Here is a 27880-nt window from a genome sequence, read left to right as displayed (position 1 = left end):
ACACAGTGTTATAGACATGTTAGAACATTAGGATGCTTTAATAATGTTGTTGAAAGTGAAAATAACAGGGCTGGGAATTGCCAGGGACCTCACGATACAATATTATCACGAGGTTTAGGTGCCGATACGATATGTAACTGTATCGATTCCCCCCCCCATCACTAGAAAATATAATGCTGTAATTATGTTGTTTTTACACATTTTGATGGGTATTAAGGTAGTTGAATGACTCACCAGTTTATCTGCGATGTTGTCCATGATGTTGGCATTGTACAGTCTTCTTCTCTGGTCCTGCCACCAGCTCTTGATATAAATACACGGCTTCCTCTCAAAGTACGGCAGGTGGAAATAGTTTCTGAAAGTTTGAGATGCATAAAGAGAGACACTGAAACCTGACCTAGTGAGATCTACGATCTGGTTGTAGTGAACAACAATCCCAGTGGGAAAACTGGCTGAAATGATTGAAATAAGAACTAGTCCACAAGCAGAACTAACATCATTTCAACCAGCTTTCCCCGCTGTCCTGTAATACTCTGCTTATGTGTGTGTTGGGATCTGACCTATCGGTGATGACCGGTTTCATGGGCGGGGTGGAGGACACGGAGACCAGGTCATTATCATCCCCCTCCTCTTCATCACTGGAGCCTTGGATCAGCTCTGACTCCTCTTCATCTCCGTCTCCCCCACTCCTTTTCCCGCTACCCGACTTGGGTTTGGTCACGCCGTCAATTTCGCTCCCATAGTTCCCTAGTTAAAAGACGCAAGTTAAAAATATGATTATGCACATGACAACAAACAGATCATCAAGGATTGGTTACCCAGACCCAGATTAAGCCTAGTCCTTGATTTAACAAAATTATTAATGGAGAATCTTCATTGAGGGACTGTTTCCCAGACACCTATTAAGCCTAGTCCTAGACTAAAAAACACAGGACTAGGCTTAATCTGTATCCAAAAAACCTGCCCTACATGTGCTACCTGCTGCCTTAGTATTATGGTGTAACTTGAAGTCAGTTTTATTGATATAATAGGGCTGAATTCTAACCTGAGTTCTATGTGGCTTAACTTTGCATAGACCATGCACTGATGTCAAGGGGAGATGAGTGAGTATTGAAGCTACCAACCTATCGTAACCTCGAAGCTGATTGGTTTGTCCCCGATCTTCCTGTCAATCATGGTGGCCTCCAGGAACACCCCGAAGAGGAAGAACTCCTCTACTTTCCCTGTGGCGCTCTAGATGAAGAGACACAAAGATTAACTTGTACATACATTATAACAGGAATAATTCTCCCACCTTCCCAGTGGAATTCTGGATGGATAGGGAGTAGAGACATAAATATTCATTTGGAAAACATTATCAGGAAGAACACCTCCCCTTTCACAGTGGTGTTTTGGATGGATGGAGAGACAAAGATTAAAAGGATACTTTGGGATTTTGGCAATGATGCCCTTCATCTACTTCCCCAGATGAACTCATGGATACCATTTTTTATGAGTTAGCGGAAGTTTCACAAGCCAATACTTACTAGCGTTAGCGCAATGACTGTTAGTCTATGGGTATCTAGTAGCATGCTAGCATTTTCATTCTGTCATTGTGGTAACGCTAGTTAGCATTGGCTCGCGACATTGCCTATCTTTCTTCATACTGGACACAGAGCGATAAAAATTGTATCTACGAGTACATCTGACTCGGTGCAAGTAGATTGCCAAAATCCCGAAGCATCCCTTTAATATGGACACCCTCATATGTGATAATTAAGCAATAAGGCATGAGGGGGTGTAGTAAATGGCCAATTTACCATGTTCCTGATCACAACAAACCCCAGAGGTGCCTTATTGCTATTATAAACTGGTTACCAACGTAATTAGAGCAGTAAAAATACATTTTTGTCATACCCGTGGTTTACTGTCTGATATACCACGGCTTTCAGCCAATCAGCATTAACGGGAGATGTATGCCTTGATAATGCTGTGATGTGTACTATATGGTGTCTGATATATGAAAATATAGTGTATAAAAGAGTATGGTGAGTATTTTAATGATGAGTATGAAAACACGGAACATGCAGAGCTCTAGTTCAGGACTCTGGCAAAGACCAGAGACGCTTACATAGACTCTCTCTCGCTCGACCGGCTCTATTGTGTGACTTACATTGTCTGAACACATTAACTTAACTCTATTAATGGAAACAGTCAGTTAATAATGTAGCATCAGCGATCGGCTAAATAAAGATGATCAATAATTTAGTCTGATTGCACTGTGATGACCTGTTTGTTGTGAGCTGTGAGTCCCAATAGGAGGGTTTATCTGCTTGAGCAGTCACCCATGAGAGGGAGGGAGAGAGAGAGACACACACACACAGAGAGACCCAAAGAGAGAGAGACACAGAGAGAGAGAAAGAGGTAGAGACAGTGTGTGTGTGTATATGTGTGTACGAGCAAGCGTGTGAATATTTACATACATGCATGTGTGTGAGACCCACCTCTGAGATGTTAGGCACCCCCTCCACCTGCACCTCGGTGGAGCTCATGATATCCGGGGAGGAGGTGTCCAGGATCTCCACACCCAGGCTGACCAGCAGGCGGGCTCTGAAGGACACCCCCTCCCCCAGACCCTCGTTCAGGTCCTGGTGCTCGTCCATGATGGTGTAGCTACGAGTGGAGCCATACATGTTCACCCAAGCCGGACCCAGGGTGGGAAGGAAGCCTGGCAGAGTATGGGTGTAAAGAGCATGGCAATTTGGCAAGTGCGTTTGGAGATTGGAGCGGTAACACAGCCAACTCCGGACCACACACTGGCAAACCGCAAGACGCCTCTCTTGTCGGTTACAATTTGTCAGACTATTTCATGAGGTAACACTTCCACAATTTGCTCCAGCTGGGACTTGGCACCTATTTCACTTTCCTTTACTCCATACAAACACCAAAATATAACAAATGAAAGACACAAGAAAGAAACACAACGCACAGTATCTTCTGAATTTAAGGGAAACATTTCTACACTGAAGAACCTTTGTCTCCATCATTGGCGATCTTTCTCAGGTCAATGAAGTGTGTTCCGAGGGCCACGTCGTTCACTTTGTCCGAGTCTCGGATCTGGACCTTCATGCGTTTGCAGAGCGGTGGAAACATCTCAGTGAAGACGATCTGCTCGTTCCAGATTGGCTCGTAGCTGCTCTTCTGGATAGACGTTTTCCCCTGGGATCACAAAAGAGTCCACTTAAACAATACAATAATACAAGTTGTGCCCATTGCATATAACATAGCATAGCATATGATGAGAGAAAGTTTGTGAACCATTTAGGATTTTCTGTATTTCTGCAGAAATTTGACCTAAAATGGGATTAGATCTTCATCTAAGTCCTAATAATAGATCAAGTGAACATGATTAAACAAATAACAAAAACAATTGTACTTTTTCCATTTATTTATTGTGCAAGTTGGTCCAACATTCGATTTCTTTGTCGGAAAAAGTATGTGAACCTCTAGATCAGGTATTCCCAAACTGGGGTATGGGGGTACGGGGGTACGGGCAGTGCTGTCGGGGGCACGCCAAATAAAAAGGTGATTCACATTTAAAAAATCTATATATAATAATAAAAATAGACAAAACATTTTTTTCACATTTTCAAACAGTCCATTTATATTTTCCAACGGGGCTATACATTTGGGTGAGTTTTTTTCTCGACTGAGTAGCCTCGTTTCACTGCCAAAAATAAAATTAAACCATCTAGTGTTCAGCAAAATAACAACAGAATGTCAAATACAGGTAGCCTAGTCAAATAATTAACATCCAATCACATGAACCGTTACTCTCTCACGGGAATCCTTCACTCTTGTGCAAATATTTACAAACGAAACATGACAATTTCAAAAATAAGCCACGGGAGTTTTTTGAGCGAGAATAAACGCCTTTTGAGTAGTAAAACATGTATAAAAGCAACAGATACCATTAATAAGAAGGGGCTAGAAGCGTCTTATATGGTGACCTACTGAGTGGCTAGGACAGGCAAGCCCCATACTATTGTGGAGGACATAATTCTTCCTGCTGCCACGGATATGGTTGAGACAATGTTGTGGGGAAAGGCCGAAAAAACTATACAGATAATATCTTCATCAAACAACACTGTTTCACGATGCATCAGTGACATGGCAGGAGATGTTTTGAAACAATCACAGCTTTGCATACAAGCCAGTGAATTATATGCGTTACAGCTGAATGAGTCAACAGACAGGGCGGGCCTGGCACAGCTCCTGGTATATGTAAGGGAATACCCCCCTGATTTGGACAAAAACAAATGGCGGTATATTGGCATTGGACAAACCATATACACGATGGTCAATACCACCCAATTTGGCGTTGATTCATGCAAAGTATATTGCAAATGCCATATGGCAATTGCCAATTGTAACACTTCAAAATTCCAATAGGGGGCGTGTGCGTTCCACCGGGGCATTTCATATTGCAAATGGCACCCAAGTCAACATCCAAAAGCCAAATTTTGAAAAATGACATTTTTTAAAAAAAACTTAAAAACCCTTAAAAAAGTGCTTTCTGGACCTTTTTTCGAAATTCTTTCGAGTTTTTTGTCAATTACACATGGGTAAGTACTGTATGAGTATACTTTTGTCATCATATATATATATTTTTTAAGTACATGCGCATAAGGCATATGTTTTGTCCATTTGCAATATGATTTCATAGGAAGTCAAAAGTCAAAAGTCAAAAATGTCAAAATTTGGTAAAAAACTTCACACATCCTTAAAAAAGTGCTTTCTGGACCTTTTTTCAAAATTCTTTCGATTTTTGTGTCAATTACACATGTATAAGAACTTTATCAACATACTTTAGTCATACTTTATTATCATATATATATATATTTTTTTTTACTTGTGCATAAGGCATATGTTTTCTCCATTTGGAATATGATTTCATAGGAAGTCAAAAGTCAAAAGTCAAAAATGTCAAAATTTGGTAAAAAACTTCATACATCCTTAAAAAAGTGCTTTCTTGACCTTTTTTCAAAATTCTTTCGATTTTTGTGTCAATAACACATGTATAAGAACTTTATCAACATACTTTAGTCATGCTTTATTATCATATTTTTTTTACTTGTGCATAAGGCATATGTTTTCTCCATTTGCAATATGATGTCATAGGAAGTCAAAAGTCTAAGTCAAAAGTAAATATTTTCCTCCGTGCAACTGATGATCTAAAATGTGCAACAAAATTTTTTGGATTTTTTTTGTTTATGTTTCCTTACTTTTTCAAAGTCACTGTGCATTTGCAATATGTTTTAATGGGCAGATACCATCACGAATTTGTCATGCTCAAAATTCAAACTTTACTTTGCTCAAACTATACCTTGGTCAACTTGTATTACATATTTCTTTTTGTTTAACTTGTGCATAAGGCATATGTTTTCTCCATTTGCAATATGATGTCATAGGAAGTCAAAAGTCAAAGTCAAAAGTAAACATTTTCCTCCGTGCACCTGGTGATCTGAAATGTGCACCTGGTGACCTGAAATGTGCACCTGGTGATCTAAAATATGCAACTGGTAACCCAAAAAAAAAATTTTGGGATGTTTTTTTGTTTATGTTTCCTTACTTTTTCAAAGTCACTGTACATTTGCAATATGTTTTAATGGGCAGGTACCATCACGAATTTGTCATGCTCAAAATTCAAACTTTACTTTGCTCAAACTATACCTTGGTCAACTTGTATTACATATTTCTTTTTGTTTTACTTGTGCATAAGGCATATGTTTTCTCCATTTGCAATATGATGTCATAGGAAGTCAAAAGTCAAAGTCAAAAGTAAATATTTTCCTCCGTGCACCTGGTGATCTGAAATGTGCACCTGGTGACCTGAAATGTGCACCTGGTGATCTAAAATATGCAACTGGTAACCCAAAAAAAAATTTTTGGGATGTTTTTTTGTTTATGTTTCCTTACTTTTTCAAAGTCACTGTGCATTTGCAATATGTTTTAATGGGCAGGTACCATCACGAATTTGTCATGCTCAAAATTCAAGCTTGTGATCTAAAATATGCAGCTGGTTACCCAACATTTTTTGGGATGTTTTTTTGTTTATGTTTCCTTACTTTTTCAAAGTCTCTGTGCATTTGCAATATGTTTTAATGGGCAGGTACCATCACGAATTTGTTTATCGAATTTGTTTATGTTTCCTTACTTTTTCAAAGTCACTGTGCATTTGCAATATGTTTCAATGGGCAGGTACCATCACGAATTTGTCATGCTCAAAATTTTTTAGATGTATTTTTTTTTGTTTCTTACTTTTTCAAAGTCACTGTGCATTTGGAATATGTTTTAATGGACAGGTACCATCACGAATTTGTTTATCGAATTTGTTTATGTTTCCTTACTTTTTCAAAGTCACTGTGCATTTGCAATATGTTTCAATGGGCAGGTACCATCACGAATTTGTCATGCTCAAAATTTTTTAGATGTATTTTTTTTTGTTTCCTTACTTTTTCAAAGTCACTGTGCATTTGGAATATGTTTTAATGGGCAGGTACCATCACGAATTTGTTTATCGAATTTGTTTATGTTTCCTTACTTTTTCAAAGTCACTGTGCATTTGCAATATGTTTCAATGGGCAGGTACCATCACGAATTTGTCATGCTCAAAATTTTTTAGATGTATTTTTTTTTGTTTCCTTACTTTTTCAAAGTCACTGTGCATTTGGAATATGTTTTAATGGGCAGGTACCATCACGAATTTGTTTATCGAATTTGTTTATGTTTCCTTACTTTTTCAAAGTCACTGTGCATTTGCAATATGTTTCAATGGGCAGGTACCATCACGAATTTGTTTATCGAATTTGTTTATGTTTCCTTACTTTTTCAAAGTCACTGTGCATTTGCAATATGTTTCAATGGGCAGGTACCATCACGAATTTGTCATGCTCAAAATTTTTTAGATGTATTTTTTTTTGTTTCTTACTTTTTCAAAGTCACTGTGCATTTGGAATATGTTTTAATGGACAGGTACCATCACGAATTTGTTTATCGAATTTGTTTATGTTTCCTTACTTTTTCAAAGTCACTGTGCATTTGCAATATGTTTCAATGGGCAGGTACCATCACGAATTTGTCATGCTCAAAATTTTTTAGATGTATTTTTTTTTGTTTCCTTACTTTTTCAAAGTCACTGTGCATTTGGAATATGTTTTAATGGGCAGGTACCATCACGAATTTGTTTATCGAATTTGTTTATGTTTCCTTACTTTTTCAAAGTCACTGTGCATTTGCAATATGTTTCAATGGGCAGGTACCATCACGAATTTGTCATGCTCAAAAAATTTTAGATGTATTTTTTTTTGTTTCTTACTTTTTCAAAGTCACTGTGCATTTGGAATATGTTTTAATGGGCAGGTACCATCACGAATTTGTTTATCGAATTTGTTTATGTTTCCTTACTTTTTCAAAGTCACTGTGCATTTGCAATATGTTTCAATGGGCAGGTACCATCACGAATTTGTCATGCTCAAAAAATTTTAGATGTATTTTTTTTTGTTTCTTACTTTTTCAAAGTCACTGTGCATTTGGAATATGTTTTAATGGGCAGGTACCATCACGAATTTGTTTATCGAATTTGTTTATGTTTCCTTACTTTTTCAAAGTCACTGTGCATTTGCAATATGTTTCAATGGGCAGGTACCATCACGAATTTGTCATGCTCAAAATTTTTTAGATGTATTTTTTTTTGTTTCCTTACTTTTTCAAAGTCACTGTGCATTTGGAATATGTTTTAATGGGCAGGTACCATCACGAATTTGTTTATCGATTTTTTTTATGTTTCCTTACTTTTTCAAAGTCACTGTGCATTTGCAATATGTTTCAATGGGCAGGTACCATCACGAATTTGTCATGCTCAAAAAATTTTAGATGTATTTTTTTTTGTTTCTTACTTTTTCAAAGTCACTGTGCATTTGGAATATGTTTTAATGGGCAGGTACCATCACGAATTTGTTTATCGAATTTGTTTATGTTTACTTACTTTTTCAAAGTCACTGTGCATTTGCAATATGTTTCAATGGGCAGGTACCATCACGAATTTGTCATGCTCAAAATTTTTTAGATGTATTTTTTTTTGTTTCCTTACTTTTTCAAAGTCACTGTGCATTTGGAATATGTTTTAATGGGCAGGTACCATCACGAATTTGTTTATCGAATTTGTTTATGTTTCCTTACTTTTTCAAAGTCACTGTGCATTTGCAATATGTTTCAATGGGCAGGTACCATCACGAATTTGTTTATCGAATTTGTTTATGTTTCCTTACTTTTTCAAAGTCACTGTGCATTTGCAATATGTTTCAATGGGCAGGTACCATCACGAATTTGTCATGCTCAAAAAATTTTAGATGTATTTTTTTTTGTTTCTTACTTTTTCAAAGTCACTGTGCATTTGGAATATGTTTTAATGGGCAGGTACCATCACGAATTTGTTTATCGAATTTGTTTATGTTTCCTTACTTTTTCAAAGTCACTGTGCATTTGCAATATGTTTCAATGGGCAGGTACCATCACGAATTTGTCATGCTCAAAATTTTTTAGATGTATTTTTTTTTGTTTCCTTACTTTTTCAAAGTCACTGTGCATTTGGAATATGTTTTAATGGGCAGGTACCATCACGAATTTGTTTATCGAATTTGTTTATGTTTCCTTACTTTTTCAAAGTCACTGTGCATTTGCAATATGTTTCAATGGGCAGGTACCATCACGAATCTGTTTATCGAATTTGTTTATGTTTCCTTACTTTTTCAAAGTCACTGTGCATTTGCAATATGTTTCAATGGGCAGGTACCATCACGAATTTGTCATGCTCAAAATTTTTTAGATGTATTTTTTTTTGTTTCTTACTTTTTCAAAGTCACTGTGCATTTGGAATATGTTTTAATGGGCAGGTACCATCACGAATTTGTTTATCGAATTTGTTTATGTTTCCTTACTTTTTCAAAGTCACTGTGCATTTGCAATATGTTTCAATGGGCAGGTACCATCACGAATTTGTCATGCTCAAAAAATTTTAGATGTATTTTTTTTTGTTTCTTACTTTTTCAAAGTCACTGTGCATTTGGAATATGTTTTAATGGGCAGGTACCATCACGAATTTGTTTATCGAATTTGTTTATGTTTCCTTACTTTTTCAAAGTCACTGTGCATTTGCAATATGTTTCAATGGGCAGGTACCATCACGAATTTGTCATGCTCAAAATTTTTTAGATGTATTTTTTTTTGTTTCCTTACTTTTTCAAAGTCACTGTGCATTTGGAATATGTTTTAATGGGCAGGTACCATCACGAATTTGTTTATCGAATTTGTTTATGTTTCCTTACTTTTTCAAAGTCACTGTGCATTTGCAATATGTTTCAATGGGCAGGTACCATCACGAATTTGTCATGCTCAAAATTTTTTAGATGTATTTTTTTTTGTTTCCTTACTTTTTCAAAGTCACTGTGCATTTGGAATATGTTTTAATGGGCAGGTACCATCACGAATTTGTTTATCGAATTTGTTTATGTTTCCTTACTTTTTCAAAGTCACTGTGCATTTGCAATATGTTTCAATGGGCAGGTACCATCACGAATTTGTTTATCGAATTTGTTTATGTTTCCTTACTTTTTCAAAGTCACTGTGCATTTGCAATATGTTTCAATGGGCAGGTACCATCACGAATTTGTCATGCTCAACATTTTTTAGATGTATTTTTTTTTGTTTCTTACTTTTTCAAAGTCACTGTGCATTTGGAATATGTTTTAATGGGCAGGTACCATCACGAATTTGTTTATCGAATTTGTTTATGTTTCCTTACTTTTTCAAAGTCACTGTGCATTTGCAATATGTTTCAATGGGCAGGTACCATCACGAATTTGTCATGCTCAAAAAATTTTAGATGTATTTTTTTTTGTTTCTTACTTTTTCAAAGTCACTGTGCATTTGGAATATGTTTTAATGGGCAGGTACCATCACAAATTTGTTTATCGAATTTGTTTATGTTTCCTTACTTTTTCAAAGTCACTGTGCATTTGCAATATGTTTCAATGGGCAGGTACCATCACGAATTTGTCATGCTCAAAAAATTTTAGATGTATTTTTTTTTGTTTCTTACTTTTTCAAAGTCACTGTGCATTTGGAATATGTTTTAATGGGCAGGTACCATCACGAATTTGTTTATCGAATTTGTTTATGTTTCCTTACTTTTTCAAAGTCACTGTGCATTTGCAATATGTTTCAATGGGCAGGTACCATCACGAATTTGTCATGCTCAAAATTTTTTAGATGTATTTTTTTTTGTTTCCTTACTTTTTCAAAGTCACTGTGCATTTGGAATATGTTTTAATGGGCAGGTACCATCACGAATTTGTTTATCGATTTTTTTTATGTTTCCTTACTTTTTCAAAGTCACTGTGCATTTGCAATATGTTTCAATGGGCAGGTACCATCACGAATTTGTCATGCTCAAAAAATTTTAGATGTATTTTTTTTTGTTTCTTACTTTTTCAAAGTCACTGTGCATTTGGAATATGTTTTAATGGGCAGGTACCATCACGAATTTGTTTATCGAATTTGTTTATGTTTACTTACTTTTTCAAAGTCACTGTGCATTTGCAATATGTTTCAATGGGCAGGTACCATCACGAATTTGTCATGCTCAAAATTTTTTAGATGTATTTTTTTTTGTTTCCTTACTTTTTCAAAGTCACTGTGCATTTGGAATATGTTTTAATGGGCAGGTACCATCACGAATTTGTTTATCGAATTTGTTTATGTTTCCTTACTTTTTCAAAGTCACTGTGCATTTGCAATATGTTTCAATGGGCAGGTACCATCACGAATTTGTTTATCGAATTTGTTTATGTTTCCTTACTTTTTCAAAGTCACTGTGCATTTGCAATATGTTTCAATGGGCAGGTACCATCACGAATTTGTCATGCTCAAAAAATTTTAGATGTATTTTTTTTTGTTTCTTACTTTTTCAAAGTCACTGTGCATTTGGAATATGTTTTAATGGGCAGGTACCATCACGAATTTGTTTATCGAATTTGTTTATGTTTCCTTACTTTTTCAAAGTCACTGTGCATTTGCAATATGTTTCAATGGGCAGGTACCATCACGAATTTGTCATGCTCAAAATTTTTTAGATGTATTTTTTTTTGTTTCCTTACTTTTTCAAAGTCACTGTGCATTTGGAATATGTTTTAATGGGCAGGTACCATCACGAATTTGTTTATCGAATTTGTTTATGTTTCCTTACTTTTTCAAAGTCACTGTGCATTTGCAATATGTTTCAATGGGCAGGTACCATCACGAATCTGTTTATCGAATTTGTTTATGTTTCCTTACTTTTTCAAAGTCACTGTGCATTTGCAATATGTTTCAATGGGCAGGTACCATCACGAATTTGTCATGCTCAAAATTTTTTAGATGTATTTTTTTTTGTTTCTTACTTTTTCAAAGTCACTGTGCATTTGGAATATGTTTTAATGGGCAGGTACCATCACGAATTTGTTTATCGAATTTGTTTATGTTTCCTTACTTTTTCAAAGTCACTGTGCATTTGCAATATGTTTCAATGGGCAGGTACCATCACGAATTTGTCATGCTCAAAAAATTTTAGATGTATTTTTTTTTGTTTCTTACTTTTTCAAAGTCACTGTGCATTTGGAATATGTTTTAATGGGCAGGTACCATCACGAATTTGTTTATCGAATTTGTTTATGTTTCCTTACTTTTTCAAAGTCACTGTGCATTTGCAATATGTTTCAATGGGCAGGTACCATCACGAATTTGTCATGCTCAAAATTTTTTAGATGTATTTTTTTTTGTTTCCTTACTTTTTCAAAGTCACTGTGCATTTGGAATATGTTTTAATGGGCAGGTACCATCACGAATTTGTTTATCGAATTTGTTTATGTTTCCTTACTTTTTCAAAGTCACTGTGCATTTGCAATATGTTTCAATGGGCAGGTACCATCACGAATTTGTCATGCTCAAAATTTTTTAGATGTATTTTTTTTTGTTTCCTTACTTTTTCAAAGTCACTGTGCATTTGGAATATGTTTTAATGGGCAGGTACCATCACGAATTTGTTTATCGAATTTGTTTATGTTTCCTTACTTTTTCAAAGTCACTGTGCATTTGCAATATGTTTCAATGGGCAGGTACCATCACGAATTTGTCATGCTCAACATTTTTTAGATGTATTTTTTTTTGTTTCTTACTTTTTCAAAGTCACTGTGCATTTGGAATATGTTTTAATGGGCAGGTACCATCACGAATTTGTTTATCGAATTTGTTTATGTTTCCTTACTTTTTCAAAGTCACTGTGCATTTGCAATATGTTTCAATGGGCAGGTACCATCACGAATTTGTCATGCTCAAAAAATTTTAGATGTATTTTTTTTTGTTTCTTACTTTTTCAAAGTCACTGTGCATTTGGAATATGTTTTAATGGGCAGGTACCATCACAAATTTGTTTATCGAATTTGTTTATGTTTCCTTACTTTTTCAAAGTCACTGTGCATTTGCAATATGTTTTAATGGGCAGGTACCATCACGAATTTGTCATGCTCAAAATTCAAGCTTGTGATCTAAAATATGCAGCTGGTTACCCAACATTTTTTGGGATGTTTTTTTGTTTATGTTTCCTTACTTTTTCAAAGTCTCTGTGCATTTGCAATATGTTTTAATGGGCAGGTACCATCACGAATTTGTTTATCGAATTTGTTTATGTTTCCTTACTTTTTCAAAGTCACTGTGCATTTGCAATATGTTTCAATGGGCAGGTACCATCACGAATTTGTCATGCTCAAAATTTTTTAGATGTATTTTTTTTTGTTTCTTACTTTTTCAAAGTCACTGTGCATTTGGAATATGTTTTAATGGACAGGTACCATCACGAATTTGTTTATCGAATTTGTTTATGTTTCCTTACTTTTTCAAAGTCACTGTGCATTTGCAATATGTTTCAATGGGCAGGTACCATCACGAATTTGTCATGCTCAAAATTTTTTAGATGTATTTTTTTTTGTTTCCTTACTTTTTCAAAGTCACTGTGCATTTGGAATATGTTTTAATGGGCAGGTACCATCACGAATTTGTTTATCGAATTTGTTTATGTTTCCTTACTTTTTCAAAGTCACTGTGCATTTGCAATATGTTTCAATGGGCAGGTACCATCACGAATTTGTCATGCTCAAAATTTTTTAGATGTATTTTTTTTTGTTTCCTTACTTTTTCAAAGTCACTGTGCATTTGGAATATGTTTTAATGGGCAGGTACCATCACGAATTTGTTTATCGAATTTGTTTATGTTTCCTTACTTTTTCAAAGTCACTGTGCATTTGCAATATGTTTCAATGGGCAGGTACCATCACGAATTTGTTTATCGAATTTGTTTATGTTTCCTTACTTTTTCAAAGTCACTGTGCATTTGCAATATGTTTCAATGGGCAGGTACCATCACGAATTTGTCATGCTCAAAATTTTTTAGATGTATTTTTTTTTGTTTCTTACTTTTTCAAAGTCACTGTGCATTTGGAATATGTTTTAATGGACAGGTACCATCACGAATTTGTTTATCGAATTTGTTTATGTTTCCTTACTTTTTCAAAGTCACTGTGCATTTGCAATATGTTTCAATGGGCAGGTACCATCACGAATTTGTCATGCTCAAAATTTTTTAGATGTATTTTTTTTTGTTTCCTTACTTTTTCAAAGTCACTGTGCATTTGGAATATGTTTTAATGGGCAGGTACCATCACGAATTTGTTTATCGAATTTGTTTATGTTTCCTTACTTTTTCAAAGTCACTGTGCATTTGCAATATGTTTCAATGGGCAGGTACCATCACGAATTTGTCATGCTCAAAAAATTTTAGATGTATTTTTTTTTGTTTCTTACTTTTTCAAAGTCACTGTGCATTTGGAATATGTTTTAATGGGCAGGTACCATCACGAATTTGTTTATCGAATTTGTTTATGTTTCCTTACTTTTTCAAAGTCACTGTGCATTTGCAATATGTTTCAATGGGCAGGTACCATCACGAATTTGTCATGCTCAAAAAATTTTAGATGTATTTTTTTTTGTTTCTTACTTTTTCAAAGTCACTGTGCATTTGGAATATGTTTTAATGGGCAGGTACCATCACGAATTTGTTTATCGAATTTGTTTATGTTTCCTTACTTTTTCAAAGTCACTGTGCATTTGCAATATGTTTCAATGGGCAGGTACCATCACGAATTTGTCATGCTCAAAATTTTTTAGATGTATTTTTTTTTGTTTCCTTACTTTTTCAAAGTCACTGTGCATTTGGAATATGTTTTAATGGGCAGGTACCATCACGAATTTGTTTATCGATTTTTTTTATGTTTCCTTACTTTTTCAAAGTCACTGTGCATTTGCAATATGTTTCAATGGGCAGGTACCATCACGAATTTGTCATGCTCAAAAAATTTTAGATGTATTTTTTTTTGTTTCTTACTTTTTCAAAGTCACTGTGCATTTGGAATATGTTTTAATGGGCAGGTACCATCACGAATTTGTTTATCGAATTTGTTTATGTTTACTTACTTTTTCAAAGTCACTGTGCATTTGCAATATGTTTCAATGGGCAGGTACCATCACGAATTTGTCATGCTCAAAATTTTTTAGATGTATTTTTTTTTGTTTCCTTACTTTTTCAAAGTCACTGTGCATTTGGAATATGTTTTAATGGGCAGGTACCATCACGAATTTGTTTATCGAATTTGTTTATGTTTCCTTACTTTTTCAAAGTCACTGTGCATTTGCAATATGTTTCAATGGGCAGGTACCATCACGAATTTGTTTATCGAATTTGTTTATGTTTCCTTACTTTTTCAAAGTCACTGTGCATTTGCAATATGTTTCAATGGGCAGGTACCATCACGAATTTGTCATGCTCAAAAAATTTTAGATGTATTTTTTTTTGTTTCTTACTTTTTCAAAGTCACTGTGCATTTGGAATATGTTTTAATGGGCAGGTACCATCACGAATTTGTTTATCGAATTTGTTTATGTTTCCTTACTTTTTCAAAGTCACTGTGCATTTGCAATATGTTTCAATGGGCAGGTACCATCACGAATTTGTCATGCTCAAAATTTTTTAGATGTATTTTTTTTTGTTTCCTTACTTTTTCAAAGTCACTGTGCATTTGGAATATGTTTTAATGGGCAGGTACCATCACGAATTTGTTTATCGAATTTGTTTATGTTTCCTTACTTTTTCAAAGTCACTGTGCATTTGCAATATGTTTCAATGGGCAGGTACCATCACGAATCTGTTTATCGAATTTGTTTATGTTTCCTTACTTTTTCAAAGTCACTGTGCATTTGCAATATGTTTCAATGGGCAGGTACCATCACGAATTTGTCATGCTCAAAATTTTTTAGATGTATTTTTTTTTGTTTCTTACTTTTTCAAAGTCACTGTGCATTTGGAATATGTTTTAATGGGCAGGTACCATCACGAATTTGTTTATCGAATTTGTTTATGTTTCCTTACTTTTTCAAAGTCACTGTGCATTTGCAATATGTTTCAATGGGCAGGTACCATCACGAATTTGTCATGCTCAAAAAATTTTAGATGTATTTTTTTTTGTTTCTTACTTTTTCAAAGTCACTGTGCATTTGGAATATGTTTTAATGGGCAGGTACCATCACGAATTTGTTTATCGAATTTGTTTATGTTTCCTTACTTTTTCAAAGTCACTGTGCATTTGCAATATGTTTCAATGGGCAGGTACCATCACGAATTTGTCATGCTCAAAATTTTTTAGATGTATTTTTTTTTGTTTCCTTACTTTTTCAAAGTCACTGTGCATTTGGAATATGTTTTAATGGGCAGGTACCATCACGAATTTGTTTATCGAATTTGTTTATGTTTCCTTACTTTTTCAAAGTCACTGTGCATTTGCAATATGTTTCAATGGGCAGGTACCATCACGAATTTGTCATGCTCAAAATTTTTTAGATGTATTTTTTTTTGTTTCCTTACTTTTTCAAAGTCACTGTGCATTTGGAATATGTTTTAATGGGCAGGTACCATCACGAATTTGTTTATCGAATTTGTTTATGTTTCCTTACTTTTTCAAAGTCACTGTGCATTTGCAATATGTTTCAATGGGCAGGTACCATCACGAATTTGTTTATCGAATTTGTTTATGTTTCCTTACTTTTTCAAAGTCACTGTGCATTTGCAATATGTTTCAATGGGCAGGTACCATCACGAATTTGTCATGCTCAACATTTTTTAGATGTATTTTTTTTTGTTTCTTACTTTTTCAAAGTCACTGTGCATTTGGAATATGTTTTAATGGGCAGGTACCATCACGAATTTGTTTATCGAATTTGTTTATGTTTCCTTACTTTTTCAAAGTCACTGTGCATTTGCAATATGTTTCAATGGGCAGGTACCATCACGAATTTGTCATGCTCAAAAAATTTTAGATGTATTTTTTTTTGTTTCTTACTTTTTCAAAGTCACTGTGCATTTGGAATATGTTTTAATGGGCAGGTACCATCACAAATTTGTTTATCGAATTTGTTTATGTTTCCTTACTTTTTCAAAGTCACTGTGCATTTGCAATATGTTTCAATGGGCAGGTACCATCACGAATTTGTTTATCGAATTTGTTTATGTTTCCTTACTTTTTCAAAGTCACTGTGCATTTGCAATATGTTTCAATGGGCAGGTACCATCACGAATTTGTCATGCTCAAAATTTTTTAGATGTATTTTTTTTTGTTTCCTTACTTTTTCAAAGTCACTGTGCATTTGCAATATGTTTCAATGGGCAGGTACCATCACGAATTTGTCATGCTCAAAAAATTTTAGATGTATTTTTTTTTGTTTCTTACTTTTTCAAAGTCACTGTGCATTTGGAATATGTTTTAATGGGCAGGTACCATCACGAATTTGTTTATCGAATTTGTTTATGTTTCCTTACTTTTTCAAAGTCACTGTGCATTTGCAATATGTTTCAATGGGCAGGTACCATCACGAATTTGTCATGCTCAAAATTTTTTAGATGTATTTTTTTTTGTTTCCTTACTTTTTCAAAGTCACTGTGCATTTGGAATATGTTTTAATGGGCAGGTACCATCACGAATTTGTTTATCGATTTTTTTTATGTTTCCTTACTTTTTCAAAGTCACTGTGCATTTGCAATATGTTTCAATGGGCAGGTACCATCACGAATTTGTCATGCTCAAAAAATTTTAGATGTATTTTTTTTTGTTTCTTACTTTTTCAAAGTCACTGTGCATTTGGAATATGTTTTAATGGGCAGGTACCATCACGAATTTGTTTATCGAATTTGTTTATGTTTACTTACTTTTTCAAAGTCACTGTGCATTTGCAATATGTTTCAATGGGCAGGTACCATCACGAATTTGTCATGCTCAAAATTTTTTAGATGTATTTTTTTTTGTTTCCTTACTTTTTCAAAGTCACTGTGCATTTGGAATATGTTTTAATGGGCAGGTACCATCACGAATTTGTTTATCGAATTTGTTTATGTTTCCTTACTTTTTCAAAGTCACTGTGCATTTGCAATATGTTTCAATGGGCAGGTACCATCACGAATTTGTCATGCTCAAAAAATTTTAGATGTATTTTTTTTTGTTTCTTACTTTTTCAAAGTCACTGTGCATTTGGAATATGTTTTAATGGGCAGGTACCATCACGAATTTGTTTATCGAATTTGTTTATGTTTCCTTACTTTTTCAAAGTCACTGTGCATTTGCAATATGTTTCAATGGGCAGGTACCATCACGAATTTGTCATGCTCAAAATTTTTTAGATGTATTTTTTTTTGTTTCCTTACTTTTTCAAAGTCACTGTGCATTTGGAATATGTTTTAATGGGCAGGTACCATCACGAATTTGTTTATCGAATTTGTTTATGTTTCCTTACTTTTTCAAAGTCACTGTGCATTTGCAATATGTTTCAATGGGCAGGTACCATCACGAATCTGTTTATCGAATTTGTTTATGTTTCCTTACTTTTTCAAAGTCACTGTGCATTTGCAATATGTTTCAATGGGCAGGTACCATCACGAATTTGTCATGCTCAAAATTTTTTAGATGTATTTTTTTTTGTTTCTTACTTTTTCAAAGTCACTGTGCATTTGGAATATGTTTTAATGGGCAGGTACCATCACGAATTTGTTTATCGAATTTGTTTATGTTTCCTTACTTTTTCAAAGTCACTGTGCATTTGCAATATGTTTCAATGGGCAGGTACCATCACGAATTTGTCATGCTCAAAAAATTTTAGATGTATTTTTTTTTGTTTCTTACTTTTTCAAAGTCACTGTGCATTTGGAATATGTTTTAATGGGCAGGTACCATCACGAATTTGTTTATCGAATTTGTTTATGTTTCCTTACTTTTTCAAAGTCACTGTGCATTTGCAATATGTTTCAATGGGCAGGTACCATCACGAATTTGTCATGCTCAAAATTTTTTAGATGTATTTTTTTTTGTTTCCTTACTTTTTCAAAGTCACTGTGCATTTGGAATATGTTTTAATGGGCAGGTACCATCACGAATTTGTTTATCGAATTTGTTTATGTTTCCTTACTTTTTCAAAGTCACTGTGCATTTGCAATATGTTTCAATGGGCAGGTACCATCACGAATTTGTCATGCTCAAAATTTTTTAGATGTATTTTTTTTTGTTTCCTTACTTTTTCAAAGTCACTGTGCATTTGGAATATGTTTTAATGGGCAGGTACCATCACGAATTTGTTTATCGAATTTGTTTATGTTTCCTTACTTTTTCAAAGTCACTGTGCATTTGCAATATGTTTCAATGGGCAGGTACCATCACGAATTTGTTTATCGAATTTGTTTATGTTTCCTTACTTTTTCAAAGTCACTGTGCATTTGCAATATGTTTCAATGGGCAGGTACCATCACGAATTTGTCATGCTCAACATTTTTTAGATGTATTTTTTTTTGTTTCTTACTTTTTCAAAGTCACTGTGCATTTGGAATATGTTTTAATGGGCAGGTACCATCACGAATTTGTTTATCGAATTTGTTTATGTTTCCTTACTTTTTCAAAGTCACTGTGCATTTGCAATATGTTTCAATGGGCAGGTACCATCACGAATTTGTCATGCTCAAAATTTTTTAGATGTATTTTTTTTTGTTTCTTACTTTTTCAAAGTCACTGTGCATTTGGAATATGTTTTAATGGGCAGGTACCATCACGAATTTGTTTATCGAATTTGTTTATGTTTCCTTACTTTTTCAAAGTCACTGTGCATTTGCAATATGTTTCAATGGGCAGGTACCATCACGAATTTGTTTATCGAATTTGTTTATGTTTCCTTACTTTTTCAAAGTCACTGTGCATTTGCAATATGTTTCAATGGGCAGGTACCATCACGAATTTGTTTATCGAATTTGTTTATGTTTCCTTACTTTTTCAAAGTCACTGTGCATTTGCAATATGTTTCAATGGGCAGGTACCATCACGAATTTGTCATGCTCAAAAAATTTTAGATGTATTTTTTTTTGTTTCCTTACTTTTTCAAAGTCACTGTGCATTTGTAATATGTTTCAATGGGCAGGTACCATCACGAATTTGTCATGCTCAAAAAATTTTAGATGTATTTTTTTTTGTTTCTTACTTTTTCAAAGTCACTGTGCATTTGCAATATGTTTTAATGGGCAGGTACCATCACGAATTTGTCATGCTATAAAAATCCTGCAGGAATGTGAAATTGACTGGCCCGATGAACTCGGGATGGCTTTGCAGTGATTCTGGGTCATCTCAATCGCTCGTTTGGGTTGATTTCAGAATGTCGCTTTTGGTGATGTTTTTTCACTATAGAATCATATTGCAAATGTACAAGAGTCAAGTGGACAAGAGTCCATCAGTCAATTAGATATCATTCTGACCACCAAACTGATACAAACTGACACCAAACCCACTTTTTCCAACTCGTTTAGTAGCCAACTATTACATACTTCAGAGCTGGCCCAAAATTCACAACGCCTTCGGTACAAACCATAAAAAAACCATAAAACACGTAGTTACGTTCTAGCTGCGGGTCCATTTCTTATGTTATGTGTTGGCCTAGCTGAGGCGACCCCGAATCCCAAGTTTCGGCTCGATAGGTCATTTGGTGTCCGAGAAAAACCCTAATTGGTGCTGAAAATCCACTATTTTCCATGACTTGCTACGGGGTCCTTGAATGAGATATCGGACAGAAACGTTGGGGTCTGTCTATATGGGCCGAGACGATCGCAATGCACCTAGTCTTGCGACTCTGGGACATTTCTAAATGTCGTCATTTTCGTGATGCAAAAATGAATTGAAGTTATTTCAAATGTACGAGGCTGTTTCTCGGTCCGAGAACCTTCTAGAGCCACGTAACTCACCACGCACCATCTACGGGAGGTCTAGAACAGGTTTCTAAAGTTTCGGAACTCTAGGTCCGACGGTTCTTTTTTAGCTCCAACAAAGCTAACTATTGGAGCCACTGTCTGTCTCTACGCACCCCAATACGTCCCTCCATCCAAGTTGTGTTTTAGTGCAATTTTTTTTTCCTTTGATTTTTTTTGGGAAAAATGACTGATTTACAGTTCATGGGGGTTGCCTAATCACACATATGAAGTTTTGGAAAGATCAGACTTTTTTAACCCTTCGAAACAGCCCCTGAGACACCAATTATGGCACTTCCGGTTGGCACAGGAAGTTATAAATCAACACATATCCTCATTGGGGTATGATGTTACAGAATCCTGAGTTTTAAGTCCTTACGTTAAGAATTGACTGATCTACACAGGGTTGAATGCACTATGTCTATCAAACTGCATGCAATGTATGGGTAAACACTTTTAGGGTGATTTGAACCACTTCCGGTTGGTCCAGGAAGCTTAGAATCAACACAGGTAGACCTCATAGTGGCCTGATGGACTGGTACCGAAGACAGGTTCATACGGCATTCATAACCCACATAGGCCTCAGGTTGAAATTAGGGGTGCAGGCAATGTATTCCTATGGGGAGAGATGACACTGTAATCTGTGAGATCAAAAAACACTGTTTTACTGTGAAGGGTTAATGCCACACGGTCAAGGTTAGGCTTGTTCAGATCGGGAGGACCTTAGGAACATTCATGTGGTGGAATTTTTCTTCTCACTCTAACGGTTCTCTCACTGTCACCCAAAAGCAAATGACATTGTGGTGCAGGCTTCATATTGGGCCTACTATTGTAATGGTCGCTGCGCCTAGACCGAGCGAGCTACGGTCAAGCGGGATAGCTCGTTGAACTCAGAACAGTCTGGAGACTATGGTGATGCCATTTTTTGTGTTGATTTCAGAATGCCATTTTGGTGATGGTCCCTCTCCGTTTAAACATATTGCAAATGTACAAAAGTCAACTAGCAAGTCAGTGTCCATCAGTCAATTAGATGTCATTATGACACCAAATGGATATCAATTGACACCAAACCCACTTTTTCCTACTCATTTAGTAGCCAACTATCACATATGTCAGAGCAGGCCCATAATTCACAGCGCCTCTAGTTGAAAACATAATAAAAAGGTAAAACACATAGTTACGTTCTAGCTGCGGGTCCAGTTCGGACAATATGTGAAGTCCTATGTGAGGCGACCCCGAATCCCGAGTTTCGGCTCGATAGGTCATTTGGTGTCCGAGAAAAACCCTAATTGGTGCTGAAAATCCACTATTTTCCATGACTTGCTACGGGGTCCTTGAATGAGCTATCGGACAGAAACTTTGGGGTCCGTCTCTATGGGCCGAGCCGGTTTCAACGCACCTAGCCTTGCGTCTCTGAGACTTTTCTAAACGTCGTCATTTTCGTGATGCAAAAATGAATTGAAGTTATTCCAAATGTACGAGGCTGTTTCTCGGTCCGAGAACCGTCTAGAGCCACGTAACTCGCCACGCACCATGGCCCGGAGGTCTAGAACAGGTTTCTAAAGTTTCGGAACTCTAGGTCCGACCGTTCTTTTTTAGCTCCAACAAAGCTAACTATTGCGGCCACTGTCTGTCTCTACGCACCCCAATACGTCCCTCCATCCAAGTTGTGTTTTAGTGCAATTTTTTTTTCCTTTGATTTTTTTGGGGAAAAATGACTGATTTACAGTTCATGGGGGTTGCCTAATCACATATATGAAGTTTTGGACAGATCTGACTTTTTTAACCCTTCGAAACAGCCCCTGAGACACCAATTATGGCACTTCCGGTTGGCACAGGAAGCTATAAATCACCACATGTCTTGATTGACATGGCCACTTACAGAATCCCGAGTTTTAAGTCTTTACGTTAAGAATTGACTGATCTACACAGGGTTGAATGCACCATGTCTATCAAACTGCAGGCAGTGTATGGGTAAACACTTTTAGGGTGATTTGAACCACTTCCGGTTGGTCCAGGAAGCTTAGAATCAACACAGGTAGACCTCATAGTGGCCTGATGGACTGGTACCGAAGACAGGTTCATACGGCATTCATAACCCACATAGGCCTCAGGTTGAATTTTGTGGTGCAGGCAATGTATTCCTATGGGGAGAGATGACACTGTAATCTGTGAGATCAAAAAACACTGTTTTACTGTGAAGGGTTAATGCCACACGGTCAAGGTTAGGCTTGTTCAGATCGGGAGGACCTTAGGAACATTCCTATGGTGGAATTTTTCTTCTCACCCTAACGGTTCTCTCACTGTCACTCAAAAGCAAATGACATTGTGGGGCAGGCTTCATTTTGGGCCTAATATTCTAATGGTTGCTGCGCCTAGACCGAGCGAGCTACGGTCAAGCGGGATAGCTCGTTGAACTCAGCACAGTCTGGAGACTATGGTGATGCCATTTTTTGTGTTGATTTCAGAATGCCATTTTGGTGATGGTCCCTCTCTGTTTAAACATATTGCAAATGTACAAAAGTCAACTAGCAAGTCAGTGTCCATCAGTCAATTAGATGTCATTATGACACCAAATGGATATCAATTGACACCAAACCCACTTTTTCCTACTCATTTAGTAGCCAACTATCACATATGTCAGAGCAGGCCCATAATTCACAGCGCCTCTAGTTGAAAACATAATAAAAAGGTAAAACACATAGTTACGTTCTAGCTGCGGGTCCAGTTCGGACATTATGCGAAGTCCTATGTGAGGCGACCCCGAATCCCGAGTTTCGGCTCGATAGGTCATTTGGTGTCCGAGAAAAACCCTAATTGGTGCTGAAAATCCACTTATTTCCATGCCTTGCTACGGGGTCCTTGAACGAGCTATCGGACAGAAACTTTGGGGTCCGTCTCTATGGGCCGAGCCGGTTTCAACGCACCTAGCCTTGCGTCTCTGAGACTTTTCTAAACGTCGTCATTTTCGTGATGCAAAAATGAATTGAAGTTATTGCGAATGTACGAGGCTGTTTCTCGGTCCGAGAACCGTCTAGAGCCACGTAACTCGCCACGCACCATGGCCCGGAGGTCTAGAACAGGTTTCTAAAATTTCGGAACTCTAGGTCCGACCGTTCTTTTTTAGCTAGAACAAAGCTAACTATTGCGGCCACTGTCTGTCTCTACGCACCCCAATACGTCCCTCCATCCAAGTTGTGTTTTAGTGCAATTTTTTTTTCCTTTGATTTTTTTTGGGAAAAATGACTGATTTACGGTTCATGGGGGTTGCCTAATCACATATATGAAGTTTTGGACAGATCTGAATTTTTTAACCCTTCGAAACAGCCCCTGAGACACCAATTATGGCACTTCCGGTTGGCACAGGAAGCTATAAGTCACCACATATCCTCATTGGGGTATGCTGTTACAGAATCCTGAGTTTTAAGTCCTTACGTTAAGAATTGACTGATCTACACAGGGTTGAATGCACTATGTCTATCAAACTGCATGCAGTGTATGGGTAAACACTTTTAGGGGCATTTGAACCACTTCCGGTTGGTCCAGGAAGCTTAGAATCGACACAGGTAGACCTCATAGTGGCCTGATGGACTGGTACCGAAGACAGGTTCATACGGCATTCATAACCCACATAGGCCTCAGGTTGAAATTAGGGGTGCAGGCAATGTATTCCTATGGGGAGAGATGAAACTGTAATCTGTGAGATCAAAAAACCCTGTTTTACTGTGAAGGGTTAATGCCACACGGTCAAGGTTAGGCTTGTTGAGATCGGGAGGACCTTAGGAACATTCATGTGGTGGAATTTTTCTTCTCACCCTAACGGTTCTCTCACTGTCACTCAAAAGCAAATGACATTGTGGGGCAGGCTTCATTTTGGGCCTACTGTTCTAATGGTCGGTTATTGTGTTATTTCAGAAAATCATAGAAAATCACAGAAATGTCGCAGAGCTCCGCAGCACACTTTAAAAAGATTCGTATGAACACCCTGCAACTGGATCTGTAACCGTTGAAAAAAAAAAACGCCTATTTGTGACCATCACCAATTTGTCATTGTTCCGTTTCTCTTAAATGACGATAGATAAATGGCTGGTTCTTTTTTTATTGACACCGGAGGCTCCTTGGCTTTGACCCGAAGTGGAAAAATAATTTCTCTACTTCCATTTTAAGCCTTTAATCCCAGAAAAATGGCCGTAGCTCAAAAACCGTCGAGGCCTAGACGCCATCCCGTTCGGGGCCAACTGCCCCTTGAGCCAAACCTACGCTCGCCAAGTTTCGGCTTCGAAATATTTTCAGTTTTTGAGATAAGGCCCCGTCGCGATTCGTGATGTTTTGCCAAATTGCCATATGATTCCGTATGCCATCTGGTGGGAGTGTCCGGGACGGCGGAAAAACGGTCCGAAACTTGTTTTTTTTTTTAAACGGGAACCGAAAGTCCGACAAAGTTCATTCGACGACTTCCCGGTAGGTCCGGCCCTACCGCACGGCCCGACGCCGACCGCGAATTTTACAAACGATTTCGGACGTCGGGTAAGGGACCGTACATTTGCAATATGGACTTTCTCACTGATCATACACGAAATGCCGAAATGTTCCCTTAAGGTATGTCCGTTACGTTTATGGGGAGTCAATTAATAAGGAAGACATCCTCTTCTGCAAACCACTGGAAACCAGGACAACAGGAAAGGATATTTTTTAAGTACTCGACAGCTTTGTGACATCAAATGGACTTTGGTGGTCAAGGTGTGTTAGTATCTGTACTGATGGCGCAAAAGCCAACGCAGGGAGACGTAGTGGAGTGGTAACACGCGTGCAAGCAGTTGCTCCCAACGCCACTTGGGTACACTGCAGCATCCACAGAGAGGCTCTTGCTGCCAAGGGAATGCCTAACAGCTTGAAAGACGTTTTGGACACTACAGTGAAAAGGGTTAACTTTGTTAAAGCAAGGCCCCTGAACTCTTGCGTATTTTCTGCATTATGCAATGATATGGGCAGCGACCATGTAACGCTTTTACAACATACAGATGTGTGAGGGCTATCAAGGGGCAGAGTACTGACAAGTTGTTTTAAATTGAGAGACAAGCTTAAAGTTTTCATTACTGACCATCATTTTCACTTGTCTGACCGCTTGCATGATGACGAGTTTCTCACACAACTGGCCTATCTGGGTGATGGTTTTTCTCCACTCAATGATCTGAATCTAGGATGACAGGGGCTCTCCGCAACTATATTCAATGTGGGCGACAAAATTGAGGCTATGATAAAGAAGTTGGAGCTCTTCTCTGCCTGCATTTACAAGGACAACACACAGGTCTTTCCATCATTGTATGATTTTTTTGTGTGCAAATGAACTCAAGTTTACGGACAATGTCAAATGTGATATAGCAAAGCACCTGAGTGAGTTGGGTGAGCATTATGCAGGTACTTTCCGAAACGGACGACACAAACAACTGGATTCATTATCCCTTTCATTCCCTGCCTCCAGTCCACTTACCGATGTCTGAACAAGAGAGCCTATTCAAAATTGTAACAAGCGGTTCTGTGAGAATGTAATTTAATCAGAAGCCACTGCCAGAGTTCTGGATAGGGCTGCGCTCAGAGTTTCTTGCCTTAGCAAATCGTACTGTTAAGACACAAATGCCCTTTGCAACCACGTACCTATGTGAGAGTGGATTCTCCGCCCTCACTAGCATGAAAACTAAATACAGGCGTGTGTGGAAAATGATTTAAGACTGATACTCTCTCCAATACAACCCAACATTGCAGAGTTAGGCGCTTCCTTTCAAGCACACCCTTCTCATTAACCTGCGGTGAGTTATTCACCATTTTTGATGAACAAATAAGGTTTTGTATGTAAGATGGCGAAATAAAGAGCAAAATTATTGATTATTATTATATTATTATTTGTGCCCTGGTCCTATAAGAGCTCTTTGTCTCTTCCCACGAGCCGGGTTGTGACAAACTCCCACTCATTCTTATTATTAATTAATGTATCGTATAGTGTATGTGTGGCAATCTTACGATGATGGCAATAAAACAACATTTGCGAGTGCGCTGACCCTGGTGCTAGAGGGGGTACGCAGCTGGAGGTTGAATGTTTGAAGGGGTACAGGACTATAAAAAGTTTGGGAACCACTGCTCTAGATTAATCAGCTCAATTAAGTGCAGTAAAGCAGTCAAACATTTAGTATTTGGTCCCATTTTCCTTGCTACAGTGAATACATCAAGCTTGTTTTGGAAGATCTTTTGCCCAATAGTAACTGAATGGTGAATGATGACTGGCGTCATTTTCTTTATAAGTGAGTAGATGAGATGTTTCTGAAGACTTCTATGTTAATCCTGATAATGCCATTTAAGAAGAAACATGAATAATGATGAATGAGAAAGTTACAGAGGCTACAACAAAACATGTAACATCTCACCATTACCAATAACAGGGGAGATTAGCATTTTTTTTGGGGGTGGGGTTTATGATCTTTTTGCCTCTGTAACCTTCACACTCATCATTATTAATGATCTATTCATGATTATCCATAATCATGGTAGCATCCACATGAATGTAGAAATGTTCAGATACATATTAGATTCTTAATAACTGTCACGAGTCCGACCGAGGGTGGCTCCCCTTCCCGGTCGGGTGGCACTCGGCGATCGTCGTCGCCGGCCTATTAGCTGCCACTGATTGTCTTTCCTCCCCCTCCTTGTATGTTTATTGTTAGCACCTGTTAGTGAGTCATTAGTTGGACTTTATTAGACAGCCGGCCCGCCTGTTTCTTTGTGCGGGATTAATTATTGTGACCTTTGGTTATGTAGTAGAGGAACGTGTTTGTTCCTGGTCGTGTATTCTGCTGTACTATTTTCATCCCCCGTGTTTGGGGCATTTTGGTTTTGAGCACCCAGTGTTGCGTTAGTGCATTAAAGAGCACAGTATTGCACTCTCTGTTTCCTGCGTCTGACTCCACACCCACGACACCCGGAGCGCTACAATAACAATAAAAGTGACTCCAAAATGGTAGACAGTATTCACCATTCAGTTCCTGTTAGGCAAAACATAACCCAAATAAACTGCAAATGCATCCAATGAGCTTCTAGAGTCACAAGGTTGATGTAGTCATTGCGTGCAAGGAATATGGGACCAAATACGACACTTTTGACTACATTAAATCACTTAATTGAGCTGATTAATCTAGAGGTTCACATACTGTTTCCAACAAAGAAGTTGAATGTTGGACCAATTTGCTCAATGAAAAAATGTAAAAGTGTTATTTGTTTAATCATGTTCACTTGATCTATTATTAGAATTTAGATGAAGATCTATCATATTTTAGGCCAAATGTATGTAGAAATACAGAAAATCCCGAAGGGTTCACAAACTTTCTCTCTTTAAGGTACGCCAAATTCAAAAACAGAAACACTCATTATAAAAATACATAAAAC

The 27880-nt window shown here is 36.9% G+C and overlaps 1 protein-coding gene across 1 annotated transcript in view; it reads right to left on the bottom strand.

The window, feature by feature from the left end:
• LOC110498696 (otoferlin) overlaps positions 1-27880 on the bottom strand; it is a 55092-nt gene that overhangs the window by 20605 nt on the left and 6607 nt on the right. Inside the window, exons 9-13 of the mRNA XM_036953813.1 lie at positions 3012-3198; positions 2484-2707; positions 1125-1233; positions 561-747; positions 235-355 (exon numbers count right to left, since the gene is read on the bottom strand). Coding sequence (XP_036809708.1) covers positions 235-355; positions 561-747; positions 1125-1233; positions 2484-2707; positions 3012-3198 — 828 coding nt within the window. The remainder of the gene's footprint in view (positions 1-234; positions 356-560; positions 748-1124; positions 1234-2483; positions 2708-3011; positions 3199-27880) is intronic.

This window comes from Oncorhynchus mykiss, chromosome 19, assembly GCF_013265735.2.
Source record: "Oncorhynchus mykiss isolate Arlee chromosome 19, USDA_OmykA_1.1, whole genome shotgun sequence".
NCBI lineage: Eukaryota > Metazoa > Chordata > Actinopteri > Salmoniformes > Salmonidae > Oncorhynchus > Oncorhynchus mykiss.
This window is presented reverse-complemented; position numbering and strand designations above follow the sequence as displayed.